This window comes from Chelonia mydas, chromosome 17 (genome assembly GCF_015237465.2).
Source record: "Chelonia mydas isolate rCheMyd1 chromosome 17, rCheMyd1.pri.v2, whole genome shotgun sequence".
In the NCBI taxonomy this organism is placed as follows: domain Eukaryota; kingdom Metazoa; phylum Chordata; order Testudines; family Cheloniidae; genus Chelonia; species Chelonia mydas.
In genome coordinates this window covers 17,405,832-17,431,519 of record NC_051257.2, presented here as the reverse complement: position 1 = coordinate 17,431,519, position 25,688 = coordinate 17,405,832, and the positions used below count along the sequence as shown (strand labels likewise).

The following is a 25,688-nucleotide window of genomic DNA, read 5'->3' as shown; positions in this document are numbered from 1 at the left end:
AATTGATAGAGCCTGATGCCTTGCTTTAGCACTCTCCTCCTCCCCCAAACACACTCAAGACAGATGTCTTGTTTAATACCTCACCGGCTAAAACTCCAAGATTATACTGCAGTCACAGGGGAAACCACATGGGTTCTGCCTATTATTAACCACTTATTCCCATCCAAAGAAAGTTAGCCCTCTAAAGCCGATTAATGCATCATATCTGATGGAGAACATTCAGAGTGTGGTCCTCTACAAAGCAAAGGCAGAGAATCACACATACACATGAAGAACAACAGTGCTGAGGGAGTGCGGGTGAGCCCGATGCTGTATCAGTGAGACCCCTCGCACATGGCCACTGCATTAGAACCTCTTAGCAGGAGGGCCCCTAAGAGTGACTGAGAGGGGCAGTGTTATCCTGACCATAGAGCATGGCACTGGGACTTGTGTGACCTGTGTTCTATTTGTAGCTCTGCTCCATGATATGCTGTATGACCTTGGGAAAGGCATCTCTCTGTGCTTCTATTTGCCTTCCCATCCTTTGTGTTGATTATTTAGATTGTAAGTTCTTTGGGCAGGGATTTCTCTTGTATGTGTGCAACGCCTATTACAGTGGGCGCCTAGTCTCTGTTGAAGCCCTAGGTTCTACTTTAACATAAATAATAATGTACCTGAGCTCCTAATCGGAACAAAAGAAGCTGTAGCTTAAATCCATGTTTCCTGAGACATATCCATTCTCCACCCATACATTGCACACTTGTGAGCAAAGAAGTCAGCATACCTTGTGATTAATTTCACTCATTCCTGTGCACACTCATGCTGCAGTACAACAACCTGCTGCATCCTGCACAAATACTTGTGGGATCACAGCATTAATGTAGAATTTTTCTTCTTTTTAAGTGACAGAGTTAAAGGCTACTTGCCTGCCTTATGCAATTTCAGAAGCATCCTTTCAAAGTGATCCTATGTCAAAAGCCAAACAAGTCAAAACTGCTGTGGTGACTTGCAGGGAAAAAATAAACACATTAATAGAAGTTGCATTATATGTTTAGCTTGAAATGATGGCAAAGAGGGAGGTAAATAAAATAGCCATGATTCCTATTAAACTAAACCTTTCCATTGAGTTTTAGCCAAAACAGAATCATATATTTTGCTTTGACAGCACAGCTGCAGAAACTGCTATCATTGCAACACAAGCAGCTTTCCTTAACAACAATGCACAGGCAATTATGAGGGAAAAAAAGAACTATTCCGAAGAATCAGTAAGACAGAGATAACAATAAAAGTGCTGTCACTGTACATGCATGATTGCAAGGTGGACGTCAGATATTGGTAGGGGAAGAAACTTTCAACTGGCACTATATACCAATCGAGTAATAACAACAGTCTAATCTCAAAATCAATACTGGTGATTGCAAAGGCTGATACTGTGCACCGTCACAATGGAAAATCCAAGCTACCAAGACAGCTCAAAACTAACTTCCCGGGGCTTTCGCATAGCAAAGGGGATAAACTTCCAGTTAGTAGACATCATTGTAGAGTTCGCCACAATAAAAAATAAATAAATAAATAAATAAAAATTGATAGACTTCTCTATCAGGATAGGTCAAAATTTTTCAAAATTTAGATTAAAGTTTTTTGCAAACATTTTTCAAAAATTTCCCACCCCCCCTCTGTTTTTTTAACCAATTCATGATGGAATTGTTTTGAAATTTTGATAATAAATTGTAAAAATGGTTCCTTATTTTTTTAATAGCTCTATAGTCTAGGACTCCTATCACTGTAGTATCTGAGCAGTACACAGACATGAAATAATTTATCTTCACAATACTCCATGTGAGGTAGGGAAGTATTAGTCTCCACATTTTACAGACAGAGAACTAAGCCACAGAGCAACTAAGTAACTTGCCCAAGGTCACACAGGAAAGTCTGTGACAGAGCCAAGAATTTACCCTAGACTACTGGAGTTCTTCTGGTGCACTGTGGTCTGCTGCAGAGCTGAGAATAGAGCCCAGGCCTTCTGTATCTAAAACCTGTGATTTAACTGCATACCATCCTTCCTTAAAGTGACTTGGGTATATTTCCCTGCTCAGAAATTAATATATAGGTACTTCCTATATATTAAATTTCTCAAGCTATTAAAATCAGTTTGTTTATTTAATACTATGTCTCTGAGTTTGAAACAAAACTACAAAGCTATACATTAAAACAAAACATTCCACAGACATACGAACAGACACTTTGCAAAAGCAATGTCCTGCACACTACACATCTCAGCCATACACAGCATCTCCTTAGCCATCTAATACACCCTTTACTTAAACAACTGGGTTTTCCCATGCCTCTCTTTTCACGCAAAAGTCTTCTATTTCATCATATGTCTTATAACATGCTCACATTAAACCACTGCTACGATGTCAACATACCAGTGTGTTGAAGATGGGAACAACGGTTTCACCACCTTTTAAAAAAAACTCACTTTCTTAACCACCACAGGAAACTGTATAGCATTTTTAAGAATTCTCTGCATTATCTAGGTACCCAGGTATTTATGTGACTCTCTTCACCATAGTATCTTAGCACACCTCATGTACTGAGGAAAACCTAGATGGGACAACTTATGATTCCATGCAATTTCTATAGCATCAATAACAATTGACCTTCAATTTCTAATGCTAAAATATTGGTAAATAAATAATCACATTACAACCCAGATTGCTACACTGTCAGCACACACCAGTGTCAAACAGACCTATCTGAACATGGACATAGGAATCCAATACAATCTTTCCCTGATTTTCTCTCGTAGCAATTCTATTTTAGACTCATTAGCAGGTCTTAGTTAACCAACTAGTGTCTCTCATCACAGCACACAGTAAACAAATATATCCGAGAGACTGAAATGTAAAAGTAAACTTCTGCTGTTAGCAAGAACTAAGGAACACATTTTCTAAGGGGCTCAGAGCCAGAATTTCAAATGCCAAGCATCCATAAGTGAGGCCAGATTTTCAGAAGAACTCAGTAACCATTCTACCACCTATATAAGAGCCAGATTTTCAAAACTGCGTAGAACCCAACATACTGTGCTGAGCTGAGCTTCTGTGAAAAGCTGGGCACTTATTTTGGTACCTAAATAGAAGCTGAGCTCTTTTGCAAATCCGTTTACGGTTTAAACTCAGACTTAGCAAAGAAAAATGAGGTGGAGTTTTAAAAAAACAACTTCAAAACTCCAGATTTGTGGATGTTTTATAAATAAATATCGCAAATTATTTTGCTTCTCTGATACTTAAAAAAAGGACTATTATAAATAATTTAAAAGAATAGATCAAACCCTGCTTACCTTGATCATGAGAATTCAGTTTCTTACTTGAGTGAGGGAAACCAGGGGGATTACTCAGGTGAATAAAATGAGTGTGATTTGACTTTTAGGAAGGGGAAAAACAAAACAAAAAACAAAACACACATTTCCTCCCAGATTGATGACTTCTATAAATTTCAACCTCCAGTGTAGTAGAGTATTAGCTTGGAAACTCACTGACAGCCTATATATTCACAGCAGTGCAACAGCAGCATTACAACCACCGCCCCCCCCCCCACCCCCAGGGTTTACTCAGAACATTTTGTATAACCAGCATAGCAGTGAATGACTAGATCTGACCTTGGCACCTCTTGCGCTGTACCCACTGATAGATGCACTTAGACTTGCCTCCTACCCAACCTCCAGCACTACAGTAGCTTCCAGCTACCTGCTGATGTACAGCTTGATTGCTGTAACCGCCTTCCCCCGCTGCACAACTCAAAAAACAAGCTCTTCAAGGCTACAGCCAGTTTTCCTGCTATACAGCCAACAAGCATGGTTTTTTAAAAATTCAGGTTTTGCGTGGTAACTTTTTTCAGTCTGAAGTCAAATTTCAGGTTCACAGAGGACAAAATCTGCCGTACTATTATTATAAAGATACCTTCGGTAAAACATTTATACAGCATTGTCAATTTATACCCAGAGCGACAAATTCTGCTCAAAGTTACACTAGTTAAAATCAGGAGTAACTCCACTGAAGTCAATGGAATTAGCATAGATTTTCATGTGTACACAGCAGAATCTGGCACATCAGTAAGGACCTGGGACCAAGTTCCATTTACATACTCTATAGAATTGCTCTGGATTTACATTGGTGTAACACAGCAGAATTTGGCCCACAGTCCCTGCCCTAAAAGGTTTACGAAAGGCATTTATAGCAACATTTAATTTAAAAAAAACATCAGCTCAGAATTAATCATACATAAGCAGTGTTATAATCAGTGCATGATAATTAGTCTCAACTTTAAAATTAAAAAAAAAATCAAGATCACTTGCCAGTGTTTTCAGCATAAAAATGGAGAGAAGCACAGTCCTGAAATACATACCATGCAGACTTTTATAGATATGCATGCATATACAACTGGAATATTTGGCTGCTCCACTAGACCCACTCTGAATATGGTTCTAGGAAGAATACAGCGTGAGAAGCAGATTCCCCCCAAGGCACCACCCCCAAAAAGCATCACAGGAGTTAGAGAACCAGCTGAGGTTGTTTTATTCCTTTTTTTCCCTTTCCTTTTGCAGACTAGAGACATTTCGGCAAAATAGAAAATGGGATACAAAGAGAATTCTGCATCTGCTTCCAGAGCAAAGCAATCTCATTCTTACTATGATTTGTCTAAATGCTCTGCTGGATGTAATGCCCAAATGAGAACAAAACACAATCCTTAGGTATGTAATGCATATTGCAACAATATAAATATGCATTACACAAACACAGGGGTGAATAGTGTGCAGGATGCAGATCATTTAAACCTTCCTCCTCTATTCACTAACGATTCCCTCCCAATGAAATGATTTAAAGCCAGAAAGTCGCTTCCAAATCCTCCCGCTTTTGTTCCATCAGCGCTGAACATTCATCTGCTTCGAAGAAAGGGGCACATTTCGTTCTGAAAAGCCCCGTGGTGCAGCCACAAGCAAAGCCACTGGCAGTTGCTTACCATTGGGCATGGACCCTTCAGGCTTGGTGAGGGGAGTAGGTGGAAACGCACCCTTCCTCCCAGCAATGTGCAAAGGGCAGATTCAGCCGGGCAACAGCCCCATAGGACCCTAGGATCTGTACAAAGACTATGAGAAAGTCCCTTCCAGAAGGACAGCCGGAGTATGGAAATCCCAGACAGCTGCAGCACTGGGGCATTTTACTCAGCTCAAGGAAGCAGAAAGGGTGCCAGGCATTAAGATCCTTAACCGGCCAGCCAAGTTTCTCCAGCCCAGCCTGGCTGCTGTATGCACTTTCCTCCCCTTCCAGTGCTGATGGGCTGTACCTACCTTCCCAGCAAAGTCCTCTGCAGCTTTCCCCCTGCAGGCATATGAGCACTCGGTGGTCTCAGCCCAGCCCTCTATGTGTCGCTCTCCTATCGGATGCTGCTGCCCCAGCACGTAACCCTCTGGCACTCACTCACCTGGGCAGGTTGCTGGAAGGTCTAGAGCTGCTGCGGCTCTGGGTCTCTGTCTGGGCTGTTTGCAACGTGCCTCTGTTTGCAGAGACTATACAAAGTATCAAGTGATCCTCCTATCAGCAATTCTGTACCATGGGCAGCATCCTCGGCTCTCCTCCTATTGGAAATTTCTGATGTCCAGTGCGATTGGTGGACTGTATATTATAACTCTGGTTTCTGATTGGAGGCACAGAGGACTATGTAAATAACTATATGAGGTTGGGTTCCTGTTGGTTCATTGCTTCTGAGCTTTCCATAGGCTTTTCTCCCCAAACCTGCTGTAAATTGCAGGTTGATTGGAGCGTTTTGATCGAAAAACCTCACAAAGAAATCTCAACGTATTTCTTCCATGTGGGGTTATATCATTGTTTTCTGCAGTTCTGGGAGAATTCTGTGAGTGTCTCGCAGATCACCAGCCTTGATGACTGTGTATCCAGGAAAAAGGTATCTTTACATGCATTTAAAAGGGGGGCAGTGTAACGATAAATACACTTAATATCTTTACAGGAATTCCCATTGCTTTGTTAAGCAGTGGTAGCAATTTACTTTTTAATGACTAATATTTTTAAAGCCACTAGAAATTAAATTTTAGCCATTGTTTTCCAATGGCAAATTACTACAGCCCTATGTATCTGATGGAGTGGGAGGTCAGGGATTTTTCACCCCACACTTCAAGTGCTGCCAACTCTCACCATTTTATAGTGAAACTTGCAATATTTGTTGTTTATCTTAATGCCTTAGCTTCTGGAGGCATGTGATTATCTGAGACTCCTAGCTTTCATTTATAAGTGGGGGGTGGAGTATTTTCTAGCCTTCGCTGTTGTAGAAAATGTAATCCAAGTGCACCCTCAAGGCTCAGAAACCAGAAGGCAAATCAAAAGAACTCAGAATTTATTTGTCTTAAAAATCATGGGATTTAAAAATAATCTCATTATGGGGGGGCTGAATCATGCTTTTTGAACACATGGGGTTGGCAATACAGCACTTTCTAAGGGATAATCCTCCCAATATCAGATTAGGATAGAGATTGACAGGGAAATGATTTTGCTAACATAAATTCAGCCTTCTGACTTCAAGTAGCAAATGAGGATGAGCTGAGAAGAAGCAGGTGTTTGTACAAATCTAAATTAAATTATTATATTATTATTATTAAACATTTATAGCAGAAGTAACTCCAGTAACTGTGGTAGCCCTTAAACACCAGAACCAGACTGGGTCCCTCTGTGCTAAGTGTTGTACAATAAAAAGAATGTAGGGAAGGAAAAGATGTAGTTTATTATCCAGTCCATCTTTCTGCCAGTGCAATATCTTTTCCTACCGTATCAGTGGGGTCAAAATACAAAGTAAGGAGCTCTCTGTGATTTTTTTGGAGTGGAAGCAGTCTAGAACACTGTTCTCCTCTAGTTATTTAAACTGAAGAGTGTGAGGCCTTAAGATTTCAGCAGTTTTTACCTCTAATCACCAAAGGAGTCATAACAGCAATAACTTAAATACAGCTGTGACCATGCCACACATCCAAATGTGTGTGCTGTGAATGTAGACCAAGGTCTCTCAGATGCTGAGTTTTTGAGAGGGACTGTGTTGTATGATAGTCTAGGGGACCTCACAAATTAGAGTCAGATTAAAATATTTAGTAAAATCAATGCTTTGCTTTATCTCCACTAATAAAACATTAAAAATCAGAAGTTCACAGGTCATGAATAAAGAAATATTTCTGTTCTGTATTTGGAGAAAAAAGATGTAGTCATATCATGTAATAAAACTCTCTTCATTCCACTAGTATCTCAGGAGGATATTAAACAGCACCTGTTTAAGTGACCTGTTCAAATCAGGTCCATATAAATTGCATCCAAGAGTTTTAAAAGAGTTGGGTGAGGAGGCACTCACTTGACTGTTAATGTTGATTGTCAGAAGACTGGAAGAAAGCTGATGTTGTGCCAATATTTAAAAAATGTAACTGGGATGACCCAAGTAATTGTAGGTCTGTCAGTCTGACATCAATCCCAGGCAAGATAACAGGGCAACTGATACGGGACTCAATTAATAAAGAATTACAGAAAGGTAATATAATTAATGCCAACCAGCATAGGTTTATGGAAAACAGATTGGTTAAACTAACATGATTTTATTTTTAAATCAGATTACAAGTTTGGCTGGTAAAGGTAATAATGTTGATGTAATACAATTAGAGTTTTGTAAGGCATTTGACTTGGTACCGCATGACATTTTGATTAAAAAACTAGAAAGATACATTTAATGGCACTAGGGATGTAAAAGTTTAACCAGTAGCCAATAAGCATCAGTCTTATTGGTTTCAGTTAACTATTAAACTCCACTGCCACCCAGCCTCCTGGCTGCTGGCCCCAGCCAGAACCCCAGGCACGGGGCCAGCAGCGGAGCCCTGCGTAAAATATGGGAGTGCTGCAGCACCCCCTCCCCTAGTTCCCTGCCTATGTGAACTCCTTAAAGGTTAACTGTTTAACCAATAGAATTTTAATAGGTTAAACGGTTACTACTTTTAAACCCTATTTACATGCCGAAATGGCAAACATTAAATGGATTAAAAGCTAGCTAACTGATAGGTCTCAAAATGTCATTGTAAATGGGGACTCATCAACAGACGGGACTGTTTCTAGTGGGATCCCTCAGGAATCTGTTCTTGGCCCTATGCTATTTAACCTTTTTTGTTAATGATCTGGAAGAAAACATAAAATAATCACTGATAAAGTTTGCAGATGACGCAAATTGGGGGAATAATGAAGACAGGTCACTGATAGAGTGATCTGGATTGCTTGGTAAATGGCTCAAGCAAATCATATGCATTTTAATGTAGCTAAATGTAAGTGTATACATCTATAAAAAATGTTGTTCTTACACATTGGGGGACTCTATTCTGGGAAGCAGTGACTTTGAAAAAGATTTGGAGACTGTGATGGATAATTAGCTGAATTTGATCCTGCAGTGAGACACTGTGGCCAAAAGGGTGAATGCAATCTTTGGATGCATAAACAGGACAATCTCGAGTTGGAGTAGAGAGGTTAGCTTACCTCTGTATTTGACACTGGTTCAACCACTGGACAAAATACTGTCCAGTTCTGGTGTCCACAATTCAAGAAGGATGTTGATCAATTCAAGAGGTTTCAGAGAAGAGCCACAAGAATGATTAAAGAATTAGAAAACATGCCCTATTGTGGTAGACTCCAGGAGCGCACTCTATTTAGCTTAATGAAGGCTAAGGGATGACTTGATTACAGTCTATAAGTACGTACATGGGGAACAAATATTTAATAATGTATTCTTCAGTCGCACAAAGAAAGGTATAACGTATTCCAATAGCTGGAAAAGTTGAAGCTAGACAAATTCAGATTGGAAATAAGGTGTACATTTCTAACAGTAAGAGTAATTAATCATTGGAACAACTTGCCAAGGGTCATGGTGGATTCTCCATTATTGACTATTTTAAAATCAGGATTGAATATTTTTCTAAAAGATCTGTTCTAGGAATTATTTTGGGGAAGTTCTGTGGCCTGTGTTATATATAGGACATCAGACTAGATGATCACAACGGGCCCTTCTGGCCTTGGAATCTACGAATATATGATGCCAACAAAAATAATTACCAAAGGTTGGCTGATGTATTGTAACCGCTGCTTATCATGTTGATCATCTCATCTCATTGATCTTGTACTCCTAGTCTCTATGTTATATCAACCAATTTATTATCTCATCTTATACTTAGATCATAAGCTGTTTGGGACATGACCAAGTCTGCACCTAGCACACTGGGGCTGGGGTCTCTAGGCAATACCAAAATACAAAAAATAAAAATAACTACAACACAGTCATAAAATCCATTACAAACATAACTCCCAATACAATACAAGTGCTTTTAAAATTTGAATTTGTCTGGTAGAAATATGCCTCATTCTCAAGGGTCCTGATGCAGAGAGGTCCAGCTGCACTTAATCTTTCAAGGATCTTCTGCTTTAGCCCCATCAGTACTACAGAAGGTTCCTTAATCCAAAGGTTTAGTTTCAGGAGCTACTTATAGAATTTAATTGTGACTGCAAATACAAGCATTTACTGAAATTATAGAGAGATGTGGATAAGTGATGCATGTTGACTAACACAATTTGAATTTAATCTGTTATGCCCCATAAGCAGGTACTCTAAATTATTTGACTTTTTTCCTGATCTATTTTACCTACTTTTCTGTGGAGTTAAATACAGCCCTTTGATTAATAGTAGGTTACATCTGAATGATACCTGTAGCTTTGATCAGTTAGGGTATCCTTTACTCCCTGACCCAACTTGCCATCAGTGTTGCTGTTGTTGCCACCACTGGCAGTCCTGTCCTGTGTTTTAACAGATGCAGATAGTTCACGGGAGCAGGGACAGAGATCAGTTTGCTAGCCAATCCCATGGCATGGGAGTGCTCTCCCATGAGTCTCCAATCAGCATTTGCTTTGTAATTGAATGAGCTTAAGGGAGAGCCTGACAGGCCCCACACAAATCTGAACACTGGCAGGATAGCCCTTTCCATTCTCTGGAGAGGATCACCCCAAGAGTGAACCATTGTAGGGAAGGGAATCAATCCCTCCCTCACTCCCCTCACACACACTTCTCAATGGGATCAGGAATTTTCCTCACTGGTGCTTCTGTAGACATTGAAGCGGCTCAATATTCTCCATCGCTCCACTATTTTATTTTTAGTGTGGGCTTCAAATCTCAAAATAACTGACACAATATTACTGCAGCTTGTGGCTTACAATAAACTTTTGTTTCCCATCCAACAGAGTCTTGCTCATTTGCATTTAGTCTCTGCGCACAGCAGTATCAAAAGATAATTATTAAGAGGACACTAGTTATTAAAATACCAATGTTTCCACTAAGCCTTGCAAGGACTTTATTTTATTTAGTCTAAACTGCAGTCATTAAAAGGGCCTTCTATATTGCAGTAGCTCTATGTATCCAAGCCTCAGCACTCTTATCAAAGCTTGCTTTATCAGCCAAGTATCAAATGGTAAGGAATTGTTAAATTCTGAGAAAATGGCTTACAAGTGAGAGACTCAAAACTCAATCTATTTAGCTTATCAAAAACAAAATCAAGAGGTGACTTGATTACAGTGTATAAGTATCCTCATGAGGAGAAAATACCAGGTACTAAAGGGGTATTTCATCTAGCAGAGAAAGACATAACAAGAACCAATGGCTGGGGGTTAAAGTCAGACAAATTTTAGACTGACCATTTAGTTTTTAAAATTATCGGCAACTTGGCAGTTATATCCTTGCAATGTCCTTTATTTATAATCATGCTGTAGTTTCCATGGTTTCATATCTTTAAATACTATTCAATCCAATTCTGTCATTAGATACATGCACACTACTCTCACTGCCTACAACCAGAGCTAAGAGAAAGAAATCCAAATTAAAATATCAACATAGTGTATCAGGTACCCCCTTCTGTGAGTCTGTTTTTGGAGAAGGGAAGTTTGGGGTGAAGGTTCTCTATCCCTAATACAGACTACAGGCTACTTTTATTTTTTTTAATTGAAAAATCCTCATGAGTTTAAGTTACAGTGTAGGAAAGAACTCGGACTGGCTTTGGGAACTCAAAATCTAGTAAGAGGTTTGCGAAAGCTCCAACACCGTGAGGTTTCCCCAGGCCTAATTATTACTGGCCAGATTTTGTGCTTGTCACTCCCACAAAACTCCCACTAGGCAGTCCTTACTCAGGCAAAACTCACTCTGGAGACAACAGGTATTGCAATGAGTAAAAACTGAACATCTCCATGAGATTCTTGGATGGAAAAAACTAAATGTACCCAGTCTTGCCCTTTTCCTGTGGAAAAGACAGAGATCGGCAGTCTTTGCATCACTGTTCTCACATGGTCACAGGTATCCACAAAGAGGAAGGGACACACCCCATCCTACGGAGAATCTGTTTAGCAGTTAATATAGACATCCCCCAGCAAGCCTTCCACATAGTGGGCACTCCTGTTAAAAAAAGGCCCTGGGGTTTGCTGCCTGTAGGAGATGTCCTGTCAACGTGGCTCGAGCTGGGGCAATGAGGCAGTACAGACAGCCCTGGCAGATCCCCCCAAGATCTGGGCACGTTTCAGTGACCAGTGGCACTTGAGGGGTTATTAACCTTATCCCCTGCTTTTCTTTGTCAAGGCAGGGACAATCCCCAACAATCCCTCCACTGATGGAAGAATTCAGAGGAATCTGAGGGGAACCTGGTAATTCCCCCACCTGCAGTTCCCTCCCATGTAGCGGGTTATTTGGACCTAAGTAAGAGCCCGTTGACTTCAGTGGGAGTTTTGCCTGAGTAATTCCAACAGGATTAGGCCCTTTCTGAGGACTGCTCACCTTCTACTATCACTTTCTCTTTGCAGCTTCAGTTCCTATTGAATGGAACCTGCACATACAAACCAGTGATGATTCTCTGTCTTCTGAGGTTTGGAAATCAGCCAACAGTGCAATTCTGGGGGTGCAACGCTGCCACCCAAACTCCCAAAGCCTAAGGAACCCAACTGTCTGATGGATCATTTCATACCAATGCTGAGCCTGCAACTGGAGCTCCCTAGTCTGTAAAAGGCTGATATTAATACTGGAAAATGCACAGCACTGATTGCATTTTTAAAAACAATTGGCAGGAATCCTATAAAATATTAATAAAGAACCATTTCCTGCCTGTATTTCCCTGGGAGATTCATAAACCGAAACCAAACAGAGAAATGGTGCAGAGAGCCTGACGCTTTCTTTGCTATTCCCATTCCACTGTCATTTTGCCCAGTCTGTAAATGCAAAAGGGAAATCAAAACAATTTAATTAGTTTCTTTGATGTTCCATAAAAGAGATTTTAAGCATGCTCTGGTTTAAATTTACCAGCACCATTCTCTAATATGGTTATGATACAAAATGCATATGGAGGGCTGCATTATGCACCCAGTGTGATATTTGGATGCAAAAATCTCCATAAAATTTAGTCATGCATGGCCCAATTTTCTGACATACGTACTTATGATAGGCATCCAAATTCCATATACAAGTTTGAAAAAAATAAAAGGCTTCCCTACATATATAAACTAATTTGTCTCCCCATATCCTTTACTAGTGGTTCTGAATAAACAATGAGATAAGAAGAAACCAATATTAAAACCAAGGAAACAAGATGTAACTAGTTCAACAAGTCTAAAAGTTTATAAGAATGTTGGTAATGCTTATTCTGTAGAATGCTAGGCACAGTTTAAAAGATTGCCCGAGTTTTTACTATTGTTTATCACATTTGTATTACAGTAGGGTCTACAGGCCCTGATTAAGGTAGACCCCAGAAGAGCTTACAATCTAATTAGAGTAGAAACAGGATAAATACCCCTGGTATATCTCCTTTTGACATGCAGCATTTCAAAGAAGGCCAGTAAGGAAACTCTCTAGCCAGTGTCTATCCCTAGCACATCCCTGATTGAACATATGACGATGGTCCAGTTCTAATGCTGGTTTTGACACTAGCACATGCTTTGGCCTTTAGCAAGTCATTTCCCCTCCCCGTGCCTCAGTTTACTTACATGTAAGTAAGCACATGTAAGTAGATGTGCCTCAGTTTACCCATCTGTAAAATAGAGATAAATAATACTTACCTCTGCAGTGCTTTGTAGGGGCTAATTACTAATGCTTAAGAGCTTTGAAGATGTTGAGTGCTGGGTATAATTATACTCCTTGATTTAAAAGAGAGGGGAGCGCTATGCATGATCTAATTTTGTTTTCATAATTTATAGCAAGGTGGCACAGGGTAGCTGCCAGCCGACGCAGGCTCACAGGGCTCAGGCTAAGGGGCTGTTTAATTGTGGTGCAGATGCTCGGGCTTGGCTGCGACCCTTCCACCTCACAAGGTCCTAGGGCCCAAACATCTACACCACAGTTAAACAGCCCCTTAGCCTGTGTCCTGTGAGCCCGAGTCAGCGCATGTCAGCCACTGGTGTCTATCTGAAGGGTAGACACGTACTCTCAGGGGCGGAGGGAAGTGGGGAGTCAGGCACCCTGCCTACTTGTGACAAGCTCTGCTAAGGAGAGTGAGCCAACCCAGATCTCTAAGGTGCCACAAGTACTCCTGGTTTTTTGCGGATACAGACTAACACAGCTGCTACTCTGAAACCCAGATCTCCTGTGCGTAGTTAATTATCTAGGTGACTGGGCAGCAGTTAATTAGTTAAGGAACACTTGGGCATAATAAAGTTTTAGGAGGTCTCAGCTCCGTTAGGAAGCCAGAACAGAGGAAGCTCCTGAGGAGAGAGACTCCTCAGGGGAGCTGAGTAGGAAGCTACTCCCAGTGGTGTCTCCATGGTGAACAGATGTTCAGGGAGAGGAACAGGCCCAGAGAGAAAGTGCTCCCAGGCAAGGGACCAGAGCAGCCCAGGAGAACAAACTGGGCACGCAACCTCCTGAGAAGCGAATAGGGAATTGCTCAGTGTCAGGGAATCACAAGGTCTGGTCTATGCCCAGCTGGTAAGTGACCCGTTTAGCGGGCCGGGCCCCAAGAACCCACACAGTTCCCCAGGACAGGCCTGTGGCCTCCAAGGCTGGGCCTTTGGCACCAGCTGAGCCAGACTCCTGCAGGGAGCCTTGTACTGTGCCCTTCCGGGCACAGTGCTCCCAGTCAGTGTTTACAGTGACACCGGCAGCCTTTTCAAAGCTTTATTAATTACTGAGCACACAGATTCTTACAGTCCTTCAGTTAGCACAGAGGCAGAAATTAAGCCAGTGGTCCTCAAACTTTTCCTCTCACCATCCCCCGCCCCTCCTTACCAATAATAAAATGTTTGTGGGGCCCTCCAGCTGGGAGCGGAGTTGCAGCCAGGCTGGAGGCCGTCGCTGGCGGCTGCAAGCCGGGGGCTGGGGCCTGAGAGTGGGGTCGGAGGAGAGCTGGGGCAGAGAAGGGCTGAGTGGTGCTCCCTTCTTTATCCCTTGTGGGAGCTGGCCCAGGCCCCTCCACACCCCCCGGGATGTTCTTCTGTGCTCCCTGGGGGGGTGCGCCCCACAGTTTGGGGACCACTGAGTTAAGCCATAGTCCATCCTGGTCAACCAGTGCCATGATGAAACAGCCACGCTGTGATGAATTCTCCACCTTGTCCCCCCAGCTCCTGAGTTTCTCCAAAAAGCCGCCGCCTTCCACTCACCTGACACCTCGTTCTCCAGCTCAGTTCATAAGTCCCGCCTGCTGGGGTTTCCTGCTGTTAGGTGTTGATGGTTCAGTCCCTGAGCATCTTTGTCTTGCTGAATGCTATGTTGATTCGGGGAAGGTTTGAGCCAGTTTTTTAATGACCCAGACAGCCAGGTGGCCCCCCACTTCATGCTTCCTGTGCTGGTTTAGTACGAGACAAACTTTTTTTTTTTTTTTACAATGTAAAGTGCAGAGGGAAACTGAGACACTTATGGGATTCATAAGTGTTTTAGAAAAGTCCCACTTTCTCAGACTCTGAAAACAGCGATGCACTGTTGGTGGAAGGGTGGCATTCAGCTGAATGCCCAGCAGAGGCCCAAGCTACAGGCAGGTAATTCAGCCCCTGAGAGAGCTCCATGGCTACAGGGGCAAGACATTAGATTGATTAATCCAGAGGCAGAGAGTTTCTGGTGGAGTAGCTGACTGATGCTTTCATTTATGTTTTCGTGTTGTTCTTTTCAGTTAAATAAATGAGACCCTCCACACAGGGCACTCTTTAATACTAGAAAGATCTGCTTGGACTTGCTTATGCCCTACGTGAGGGGAAATTTAGGTAGGCGCTAATGCTTGACCTCAGGAGGCAGACTGGGATGACCTCTACACAATTACACAGGGTGTCTAGAGCCTTGGATAGGTGTCCCTTTATATTTTATGTATACACTTAGTTAATATAATTCTTCTCATTAGCATCCCCTTAACTCTTGGCTTTATTCTACCAGTTTAATCTACCATGTTAAACATAACCCAATATCCTATTTATCTGGAATCTTTCATCCCATAGGTCTTAAATTGTCTATGCACAGGAATGACTTTGCCAGTCATTAGGTGGGGTGGAATGTGGTAGATATTGAATAGTGCACACATTTCAGAGCAAGGAGTGAAAATGATCAAATCTGTCGTTTATTCTGTTCTGTTCAGGTTCTTATGCTGCATTCACCTGGGGCAGAATGCAACTCCTCAGGTAATTGGACCGAACACCAGTGTTTACAGAATAGTTGGGCCTGAGCTGCAAAGTCTGGATACAGATCCAAACTTTACCCCAAACTCAAGGGTGTTTAGAGCCAGGGTGTTTTATTCAGGACAATCTCTAGGTAACTCCTGTACCCTTGCAGAAAATGCAGTGGGACTTTTTCATTGACCTCAGTTTTACATTGAATCCAAAAGACTGTAGCCTCCTACAACTGAATAGTGCCCCTTAACAGAACCCTGGAGCATTGGTTCAATATTGACTCAGAGAGAAAACTGCCACTTACTGAATCTTCAACACTGCCTCCTGCATCACCTGAGTTTTCCTTAGATGTGTCTCTTCAAGTCTAGACAAGACTTTACTCTGCTTAGCTTACAAAATACAATGAGATCACAAGGCTGCCACAGTGTTATGGCGGCAGCCTTTGATTTAGGGAGCTCAGACTGATAGAGCTAACTGTATATCAGTTTTAATAGAACTCTTGCAGGCAGTATAAACAAATCAAGACAAAATATTTCCCAGTTCAGAACAATGAGAGCCATAGAAACCTTTTCTTATATACATCCAGATATGTAGACATTGCTGTGCCTTGGCACTATAGGATCCATAGAATGTACTCATACTTACAGAGATAGTGTGTTGTGATGCAAGTGAGTCTTTGGAGCATAAAATAGTTCAAGATAAAGATCTCAGTATAGAAGACTAAACATTGGACAGTTTCACTAACACTTTCAGTACCTCTCAAACTAATGTGTATAACAATCATTAATGCCAACAAAGCATTGCTCGCATGCTTCGAGGGGAGAACAGAATCTTTTGATCTGAGGAATGATATTTTTTTCTCTACTGATCCTGTTTTAGAAAGTATTAATAAAGTTAGTCCCAGATTTTCAAAAGTGACTAGTAATTTTGACTACCTCCATTTTTGGGTGTTCAACTTAAGATGCTTTAAAGGAGCTTGATTTTCTGATAGGGTTGAGGATTACTCCCCGAAACTTAGATCCCTTTAATGTGACTCAGGTTGGGCACCAGAATCTCTGGTCACTTTTAAAACTCTTGCCTTAGTTATGTACCAGCATCCTACAAGGGACATCAGCAGAATCTGAACCTATTTCCTTTAGTACTTCTGCACAGACCTCTACCACTTGAGCTCAAGCAGTGGTTTTCAAACTGGGGTATGCATATCCCTATGGATACTCATGCTCTTGTCAGGGGGTATGTGAGAAAAATCCTGTATTTGTGAACAATACATCATGTTATCCCTTACAGACCTTTTTTTTTCTTTTCTGTTTTCATGGGTATATTATGACCCTATCTTAGTTGGGTGTATGCGGCAGGCTACATTATTTGGCAAGGGATACACAGCCTAAAAAGTTTGAAAACCACTGAGCTAAAGGAATAACTTCATTAGCTAGTAGCATTGGTAGGTTCTTGTTCTTTTTGGGCCAGCCACCGGAGGGCGACATGAGATACATTCTGTCATTGTGTGACTAGAACAGTTTGTTTAAGAAGAAGTCAGTTGTTACCATTTCTTTTTTGAAACAGTGGGCCAGATCTATATCATAGAACTGGATCCTCAGCAAGTGTAAATTGGCATAGCTCTGTTGACGTTAGTGGAGCTATGCTGATTTACGCTAGCTGAAGATCTGGTCCAGGGACTTCACTGTTGTCAGGAATAGATTTGGCCCTGCCTGCCTGTCACTCACTCTAAAATAAAGTGAGCAATTAAAAAAAGACAAAAGGAAATAGCAGTTTCCCATAGAAAATATCATGAAATAATTAAGCTACAGTTTACAGCCAAGGAAATTAGCTATATAACAACCAGTGTTGCTGGGATTATGACTTGAGGCACAATAGAGGATGTCTAGTGTGTTAGCACTACCGAAGGTACCTTTCTCCATATATCATGAACTTGTCTCAGAATGAGACAGAATTTCTTGGGGCGTAAGGGATGGGAAGCATTGCTGAAGAGCAGGTGGAAGCAGTAGGTGTTCCTGCCCTTTTTCATTGAGTATCCTCTGGAGGATTTGTTAAGATAATTGAAACTGGTGTGATGAAACCAGAGGAGCAGCAGCTTTGTTCTGGAGAAATCCAAGAGTGTTTTAACTTCAGGACTGGATGCTGCACTGGAGAAAGAATGAATGTATTAGAGCAAGGAGAGATTATGTAGAATGGGAAATATATATTTTTATAATGTTATTGTTTATTATTATTTGCATTGCTGTGGCACCTAAAGGCCCTAGTCAGGGATCAGGGCCCAGCTTTGCTGGGCACTATGCACATGCAGAATGATTAAATAGTCCCTGCAACCAAGAGTTTACAATCTGAGGCCTCCTCTACATGGGGAAAAAATTCTGTCATAGTTATTGTGGAATAAGTTGTTCTGCAAAAGCTTTGAGAAATAGAATATTCCCTGTGGTCAATTTTCTTATATAGACAAGGCCTAAGTATATGAATATGTTTGTACATTTATTTAGAGCCTGATCGTATAACTCCCACTCATGAAAGTACGTCAGGGTCTACTGACATAAGGAAAGGCTCAGACCGTTATTTATTAGGGTTACATTTGGATCCAGATTTCAAACTCCCCAGAGTTCAGAAGTGCTCAGATCTAGGCTATTGTGTTGGACTGATTCCAAAGACGGAGCAATAAAACTGTTCACTTACTCAAAAGCCAGCTGCAGTACTTTAATTCTCCTGTACCTTAGTTTCCTCATCTGTAGAGCAGGGCTAGTGATACTGACCTCCATTATAAAGTGTTCCAAGATCTACTGATGACAAGAGCTATATAAGAGGTATTATTATTATTTTATTTTAATTAAGAACAATGTCTATTTGGTCCCTGAGATATTAATTCTTGTGTGATCTCTGCCTGAAAGGATTGGAGAGTGCATTTAATTCATTAGGAGCTACATTGTATTTTTCTGTTAATTAAATAATCATTTACAAGACCAAACCCCAATTAAACAAGAGAAGGAGCTGTAAAAAACCACTCTTGCACAAATAAGGTGGCACATACAGCAAACTGAGGAGATTCTTTACAAAAATTCTACAGAACTTGTAAATAAGAAGTAAACCCCCTTGTGCTAATGGTATGGTAAACAGATGTGTTTTGGCCCCTTGCTGAAAAATAGAAGGAGACCAACTCAGACCGGCTCTACAGGGAATTATGCATAATGAACCAAATAGACGAAAATAGTTCCTGACCTCTGCAGTGATAGCAGGTCGATGCTGAGATACAAATGAGTCAGGAGGAGAGACCGAAAGGTTCAATCTGGTACTCGTGTCCCACAATATACACATTTGCACGGCCTCTTCCCACCCACCCTCCGAAATAATCTTCCACTGTCTCATATTATAAACATCCAGGAACTGTAGGGGGAAGCATTGAGCTACCCAGATCCCCCATGATAACACTTGTACCTTTCTCTCTTCAGTTTACTTTTGGCACAGGAGAGAATTAGGCACAATCAAAAGGCAGTTTTCATTTTCTTCTCGAATGTTTACCGGTCATTTCAGAGGCCATTTCCCCAGGCCCCTGACTCTCAGACTCAATGTCACATCCAAATGAATACTTGGAAGACAAAGAGGCTCCAGCTGGACAGAAGAATATGATTAAGGGATACCTCTTCTCTTTACTTGGAGGAGCTATTTTTGCATCAAATGTAACTTAAAAGAGGGAAGGGCTTATGATCGGACAACACAGAAGCACAGAAACTACACCTAAGGAGGACCCACCTGCCTAGACTGAATGAATGAAAGAGCTAGTGCATCTCTGTCTGCTCATTTGGACTTATTTCACATGCTATATGCCCAGATATAGCATACCTTCCACCAGGCCTAGCCTTGGAGGTGTTACAGGTTTTTCTACATCTCAATGGAGCAAAAGGGGAAGATCTGTATTAAAACAAAACAGTTGTCAACTCTTGCAGTATTATAATGAGTCTCATATTATTTGGTATTTAACTTAAAGCCCAGGCCCTGGGACACGTAATTACATGAGAATCTCAGTTCTCTTTTTATTAAGCCCTCATGGTTGCAGAAAGCTTGAAAATATGGCCTAAATTCTCAAAAACCAGAAGGCAAATAAAAAGAACTCAATGTGTATATATATATATATATATATATATATATATTTTAAAATATCATGATTTTAAGGACAAAGTCATGATGGGGGGGGGGGGGGGAGCTGACTCTTGGATGTTTAGAGTTGGCAGTACTGATAAAGTAGCATTTTCCCAAATGCTTTATTCCTCCTTTTTAAAAAACAAAATACAAAGCCTGCCTCCAACTTGCTTTTCAAAAGCCCAAAAGTTAAAATACCAAGAAGCCAGGAACTACTGTATCAGTTTGTCTGCACGCAGCTTGCGCTGGTTTATCTTAGGGATTGATTTAGTTAAACTGGCACAAAAGGTTGTGTGAACACACTTATTTCAGTGTTTGGGATCTCTGACCATTCCATTTTTCCTGTGCTGCCTTTTAATTCAAAGGCCATCAATGGTCTGTTAGTTCCATCTGCTGGTTGTAGTGTGCCGCTGCAAGGGGAACAATGCAACCACACTAGACAATTATTGCTGCAGCGTATTTGTTACTTGAAGATTCACCCATAAAGCATGTGTTGCACTTGTATTTTTCTTGAGCAGCTCTGGGATGTGACTACTAATCTGTCTATGATTATGGCATGGATGAGCATAGTGACTGATGCAGAAATGTAGAGCATTCTCTCTCCCTATGGCTCTTAACCTTAGCTGAGTACAGTTGATAGAGGATATGGAGTTTCTTGTCAACAGCTCTCTTTAAGGGCTATAATGTATGATAGCAACGTCATTACAAAGGGTAGAAACGATTAGTTAAATTAACCAGTCAGTATAGATTAGTGGCAAAGCGAAGGTACCTTTTTTAAGAGTAAACAGGGGAGGACTAGAACCTTGTTAACGAATGATTTGCAATGCAAAAGGTGCTAACTAAATTCCTCCTGCGGTTACAAATATTACAAGATTCTCCTTCACTTCCTGCCCTACACTGTAGTGTAATATTGCTGTGTGCTGTCAAACAGCTCTTGCGTCCCACACCGGAGATAACTGCATTTCTGTAGCAGATGAAGTGATCCCTATAAATCCTTTACTACCCGTACAGAAGTGTTGTAAAGCTTAACTAGTTGATTTGTGGAAAATGTTCTGAGCTCCTTGGATGAAAGAATAGCAAAGTATTATTAATTATGTCATTTGAGCAAAAATAGGTTATCTATGGGTGAAGATGGGATGCAGAGGGAAACTAACAATTAAACAGGGTATGACAATTTAAGGGGGATCCCAGGCACGTGCAGTATGAGGAAAAAGTGAGCAGAGAGATGCAGTCTAGATTGTGCAGAGTCAAAATGGCATATCCTCACTGTCTACATGCAGCTCTGGCTGCTGCACCAGGTTTGCTTATGGTCACATTCTTTGTTAGGCTAGAGGAGAAGAGTTGTAGACTTGTATATACGACCTTTCTGAGACTGCTGAATTCTTCAGTGCCTGCCAGCACACTGTATCTATCTATGCCCTCCAAGGACAAGCACTGGCACAGAGAGGTGAATTAGTAGAAAAACTAGAGGTTTATTTTTTAATAAAATAAATAACCAAGTGTTGTAATTGACCAAGAGGAACAGTGCGGTCCGCATCAGGAGTAGGCACTCCTCTACAGGGAAGTGGCTTAGCCAGGGCTAACAAAGTCCCTACAAATCAGGCAGATCCTAGGCTAATCCAGAGCATAGCTCCAAACAGCCCCTGTGCATTTCATAGCAGACCACAGAAGATCTAGGTGGAACTAGAACTGTCTGCTATGATCTCATTGGACTCTATGGGTGTGTGCCTTATCATATGTGGTGCCAACACCCAACTAGGGATCAGGAGGGTGATGTAATCAGTACTGTTTGGGTCTCCCCATATTTGTTTTACACTCAGTATTTAGTTTGGCCTAACCTCTCCCTCTCTGTCTATTGTATTTGGACCAAGGATAGTAGCACTTCAGACAAGCTGACCAGCTAGCAAGTGTGAAAAATTGGGACGGGGTGGGGGGGTAATAGGCGCCTAGATAAGACCAAGCCCTGAATATCGGGACTGTCCCTATAAAATCAGGACAGCTGGTCACCTTAACTTCAGAGGGCCTTTTAAAAAAGAGCAACAAGGAAAAAGTCCCTCTGTGCTTTAAATGAATGGGACTCCATGCTTCTCTTTTCTTGGGGTGAAGTCAGTGGGAATCCCCCATGCCAGAATAGTTTAGTCAGTGCCTAAAGCTGCGACTAAATCAGAACCATCTGCTATCTTGCAGCCCATTGGGCTTCCACTCACATTTTGGCTGTGCTCATAAAGATGTGCACTCCTATCCTGACAAATATAGTCTGTTGAAACACAGCCAAAATGTATCAGCCTAGGAATACTCAGTCTAAGGTATAAAATGGTGAGTTCAGCTGGCATTTGGTCTGTGATGGCCTGATGAACTGGGGGCTATTACAAAATATCAGAAGAGGAAGAGGTTGCAGGTTCTTCTTTCAGTGCAGACCCTGTCAAGAAAGAGACAGGTTCAGTAAAAGTCATCACCACCTTCTCCTGGATGGGTCTTCCTGCCCAGCACCTCCCCAGGAGGCATAGCTCTGTGCTAAACTGTACTTCATCTGACTTTGCCATAGTCACGCCCCAAACTTTACAAGTAACCCAGGCCATTCATCCCAGATATTATCTCCATGATGTGCGCATGCAACCAGCCCACACAATGAAATATTAACACCTGTTAAGATTTTACAGCCCCCATCTGTTGATCTAACCAACCATAAGCCACATCTGCAACCCCATTTCAACTCTCTCTTATTGCTCTCCCCAGCTCTGTTATCTTAACAGCATCTTTCTCATGCCTTGTGTGAAACAGGGAGGGCCAAATTCACCACTGGGTCAAATGGTGTGACTTCATCAACTTTCAGTGGTGCATCTAACTTAGATGGGGAGGCCACTTACATTTCACTGAGAGCCCGTCATGTTGTTCTGCAGATTGCACATGGAGGAAGGGGAAGCCTCTTCTTTTTCCTGTGATATTGCCCAGTCCAAACCAGATGAAACAATTATTCCTTCTGGGATTACCCCACAGCAGCATCAGTGATAAAGACTTATCTCTGTTGTGCAACAGTAATCATGATCCAATTGGTCTCAATATGTTTCACACCATTCTTAGTGAAGCACTCCCAACTCTTTGGAAATCAGAGTAGACTTGTGTTAAAAGTAGGGCTGTCGATTAATCGCAGTTAACTCATGCGATTAACTCAAAAAAATTAATCATGATTTAAAAAATTGTTGTGATTAATGGCAGTTTTAATCACACTGTTATAGAATACCAATTGAAATTTATTAAATATTTTGGATGTTTTTCTACATTTTCATAGATATTCTGTGTTGTGTTTGAAATCAAAGTGTATGTTTTTTATTATAAATATTTGCACTGTAAAAATGATAAACAAAAGGTATAGTATTTTTCAGTTGACCTCATACAAGTACTGTAGTGCAATCTCTTTGTCGTGAAAGTACAACTTACAAATGTAGATTTTTTTTTTGTTACATAACTACACAAATACAAAACAATGTAAAACTTCAGAGCCTATAAATCCACTCAGTCCTACTTCTTGTTCACCCAATCGCTAAGACAAACAAGTTTGTTCACATTTACAGGAGATAATGCTGCCCTCTTCTTATTTACAGTGTCACCAGAAAGTGACAACAGGCATTTGCGTGGCACTTTTTTAGGTATTTACGTGCCAGATATGCTAAACGTTCGTATGCCCCTTCATGTTTCGGCCACCATTCCAGAGGATGTGCTTCCTCGCTGATGACGCTCGTTAAGAAAATAAGGCGTTAATTAAATTTGTGACACAATTCTCCCCCAAAGAATTCAATGTCCCCTGCTCTTTTACCTGCATTCTGCCATATATTTCATGTTATAGCAGCTGCAGATGATGACCTAGCACATTTTCTTCATTTTAAGAACACTTTCACTGCAGATTTGACAAAACGCAAAGAAGGTACCAATGTGAGATTTCTAAAGATAGTTACAGCGCTCGACCCAAGGTTTAAGAATCTGAAGTGCCTTCCAAAATCTGAGATGGACGAGGTGTGGAACATGCTTTCAGAAGTCTTAAAAGAGCAGCACTCCAGTGCGGAAACTACAGAACCTAAACCATCGAAAAAGAAAATCAACCTTCTGCTGGTGGCATCTGACTCAGATAACGAAAATGCACATGCGTCGGTCCACATTGCTTTGGATTGTTATCGAGTAGAACCCGTCATCAGCATGGACGCATATCCCCTGGAATGGTGGTTGAAGCATGAAGGGACATATGAATCTTTAGCGCGTCTGGCATGTAAATATCTTGCGATGTTGGCTACAACAATGCTATGAGAACCCCTGTTCTCACTTTCAGGCAACGTTGTAAACAAGAAGCAGGCAGCATTATCTCCTGCAAATGTAAACAAACTTGTTTGTCTGAGCGATTGGCTGAACAAGAAGTAGGACTGAGTGGACTTGCGGGCGCTAAAATTTTACATTGGTTTATTTATGAATGCAGGTTTTTTGTACGTAATTCTATACTTGTAAGTTCAACTTTCAAGATAAAGAGAATGCACTACAGTACTTGAATGAGGTGAATTGAAAAATACTATTTCTTTTGTTTTTTTACAGTACAAATACTTATAAAATGAGCACTGTACACTTTTTATTCTGTGTTGTAATTGAAATCAATATATTTGAAAGTATAGAAAACATCCAAAAATATTTAAATAAATTGTATTCTATTATAAGTTTGATTAATAATGCAATTAGTTTGATTAATTGTGCAATTAATTTTTTTAATCACTTAGTCCTAGTTAAAAAGTATCCTAGAAAGATCAGTAAGTGTATGTCCAGTGACTCATAAATAACCCCACATTTCAATGGGTATTCTTTTAAAACACCCAAGAATAAGTTCTTTCTGCAAGTCACCTCTTGTCCTGTAGGATGCAATGTAGATGGAGCAAAGGATTTAACCCCAACTCAACCTCACGACTCTGAGAATGGATCATTAGACATAAGGACTGAGATTTTCAAATCCACCTAGGAGATCTGGGTGCTCAATGCCCATTAAAATTAATTTCTGGAATAGCTGTTCATTTGAATGGAAATTGACAGTCCAGATCCCTTAGGCAGCTGTGAAAAACAACCTGGATTTGCAGTGTTGCAATGTTTTGATGTTATTCTAAGGTGATATGGGTGGGGGTTTTAAAAGCAGTTAATGCTGGCCTAGCTCTGTTCCCACTGAAGCCAATGGGAGTTTTGCCATTAACTCCAGTCATAGCAGAGATAGCTCAAACACTGACTGCTTTTGAAAACCTCACCCTAAAGACGCATGACTGTCACTCTTTGGTGACTGGACCACTGAGGAAATAAGCAAAGAGCTAGTGGAAATTCTTCATACAGAAGGGTCTTGTAACTTCAGAGCTGAAGATCATGGATTCTAGTCTCTGTTCAGTGTTCTGTGGATTTGACAATCACTAGAGACAACCGATCCAGAGAAAGAAGTGTCTAGCTGCTCTCCAATATATTTTTATATACATACACACACTCAGACAGATTTGTTGTATAATCTCTATACATGAACACACATACATGTATACAAATACCTCCTGCCCTCTGCGGTCTCAGGTAAAAGAGGAATGAATTGTTACTTACAGACACGGGAGTCTTCATTTCCGCATATTTGAATTTCCTCTGTTTGTAATAATCCCGTCGTGGGAGAAAGTGCAGCAGGAGCAGATCACACACTACAGATGCCTTAAATCAGACAAAGCATGACACAAAAACCAAACCATGGTTAGGGCAGCACCTAAAATATTAGATCCTCTAAACCAGGAATCTGCACCAATCTCCTGAGGCTATAACATTCATCCCAAAGTATCCCAAAGCACCTTGCAAACAGCAGTCACTTCATCCACTTTGGAC

At 41.1% G+C, this 25,688-nt stretch overlaps 2 protein-coding genes and 1 long non-coding RNA gene across 11 annotated transcripts in view; 1 reads left to right on the top strand and 2 right to left on the bottom strand.

Moving 5' to 3' along the window:
- CAMKK1 (calcium/calmodulin dependent protein kinase kinase 1) overlaps nucleotides 1–5,581 on the bottom strand; it is a 196,146-nt gene extending 190,565 nt beyond the window's left edge. For 4 of the 6 annotated variants that reach the window (XM_007054151.4, XM_043531413.1, XM_027831224.3 and 1 more), the window contains exon 1: nucleotides 5,464–5,581. The gene's annotated coding sequence lies outside the window, so the exon portion shown is untranslated. Of the gene's footprint in view, nucleotides 1–3,640; nucleotides 3,699–5,329 lie in introns of those variants that run through there. The other 2 variants (XM_027831219.3, XM_043531412.1) reach the window with 2 other exon arrangements.
- A 204-nt stretch (nucleotides 5,582–5,785) lies between these two features.
- The window catches only part of LOC119563906, a 74,052-nt gene continuing 54,149 nt past the window's right edge, over nucleotides 5,786–25,688 (top strand). The window contains exon 1 of the long non-coding RNA XR_005222692.2: nucleotides 5,786–5,943. This is a non-coding gene — a long non-coding RNA (uncharacterized LOC119563906). The remainder of the gene's footprint in view (nucleotides 5,944–25,688) is intronic.
- Nucleotides 21,267–25,688, bottom strand: part of P2RX1 (purinergic receptor P2X 1) — a 32,702-nt gene continuing 28,280 nt past the window's right edge. For 2 of the 4 annotated variants that reach the window (XR_005222689.2, XR_005222690.2), the window contains 3 exons: nucleotides 25,419–25,520; nucleotides 22,682–22,911; nucleotides 21,267–22,233 (listed from right to left, as the gene is read on the bottom strand). Coding sequence is in view for 2 of the 4 variants with exons in the window: in XM_007054152.4 (XP_007054214.1) it covers nucleotides 22,685–22,750; nucleotides 25,419–25,520 (168 nt within the window). In the remaining 2 variants the exon portion in view is untranslated. The remainder of the gene's footprint in view (nucleotides 22,234–22,681; nucleotides 22,912–25,418; nucleotides 25,521–25,688) is intronic. The other 2 variants (XM_007054152.4, XM_043531411.1) reach the window with 1 other exon arrangement.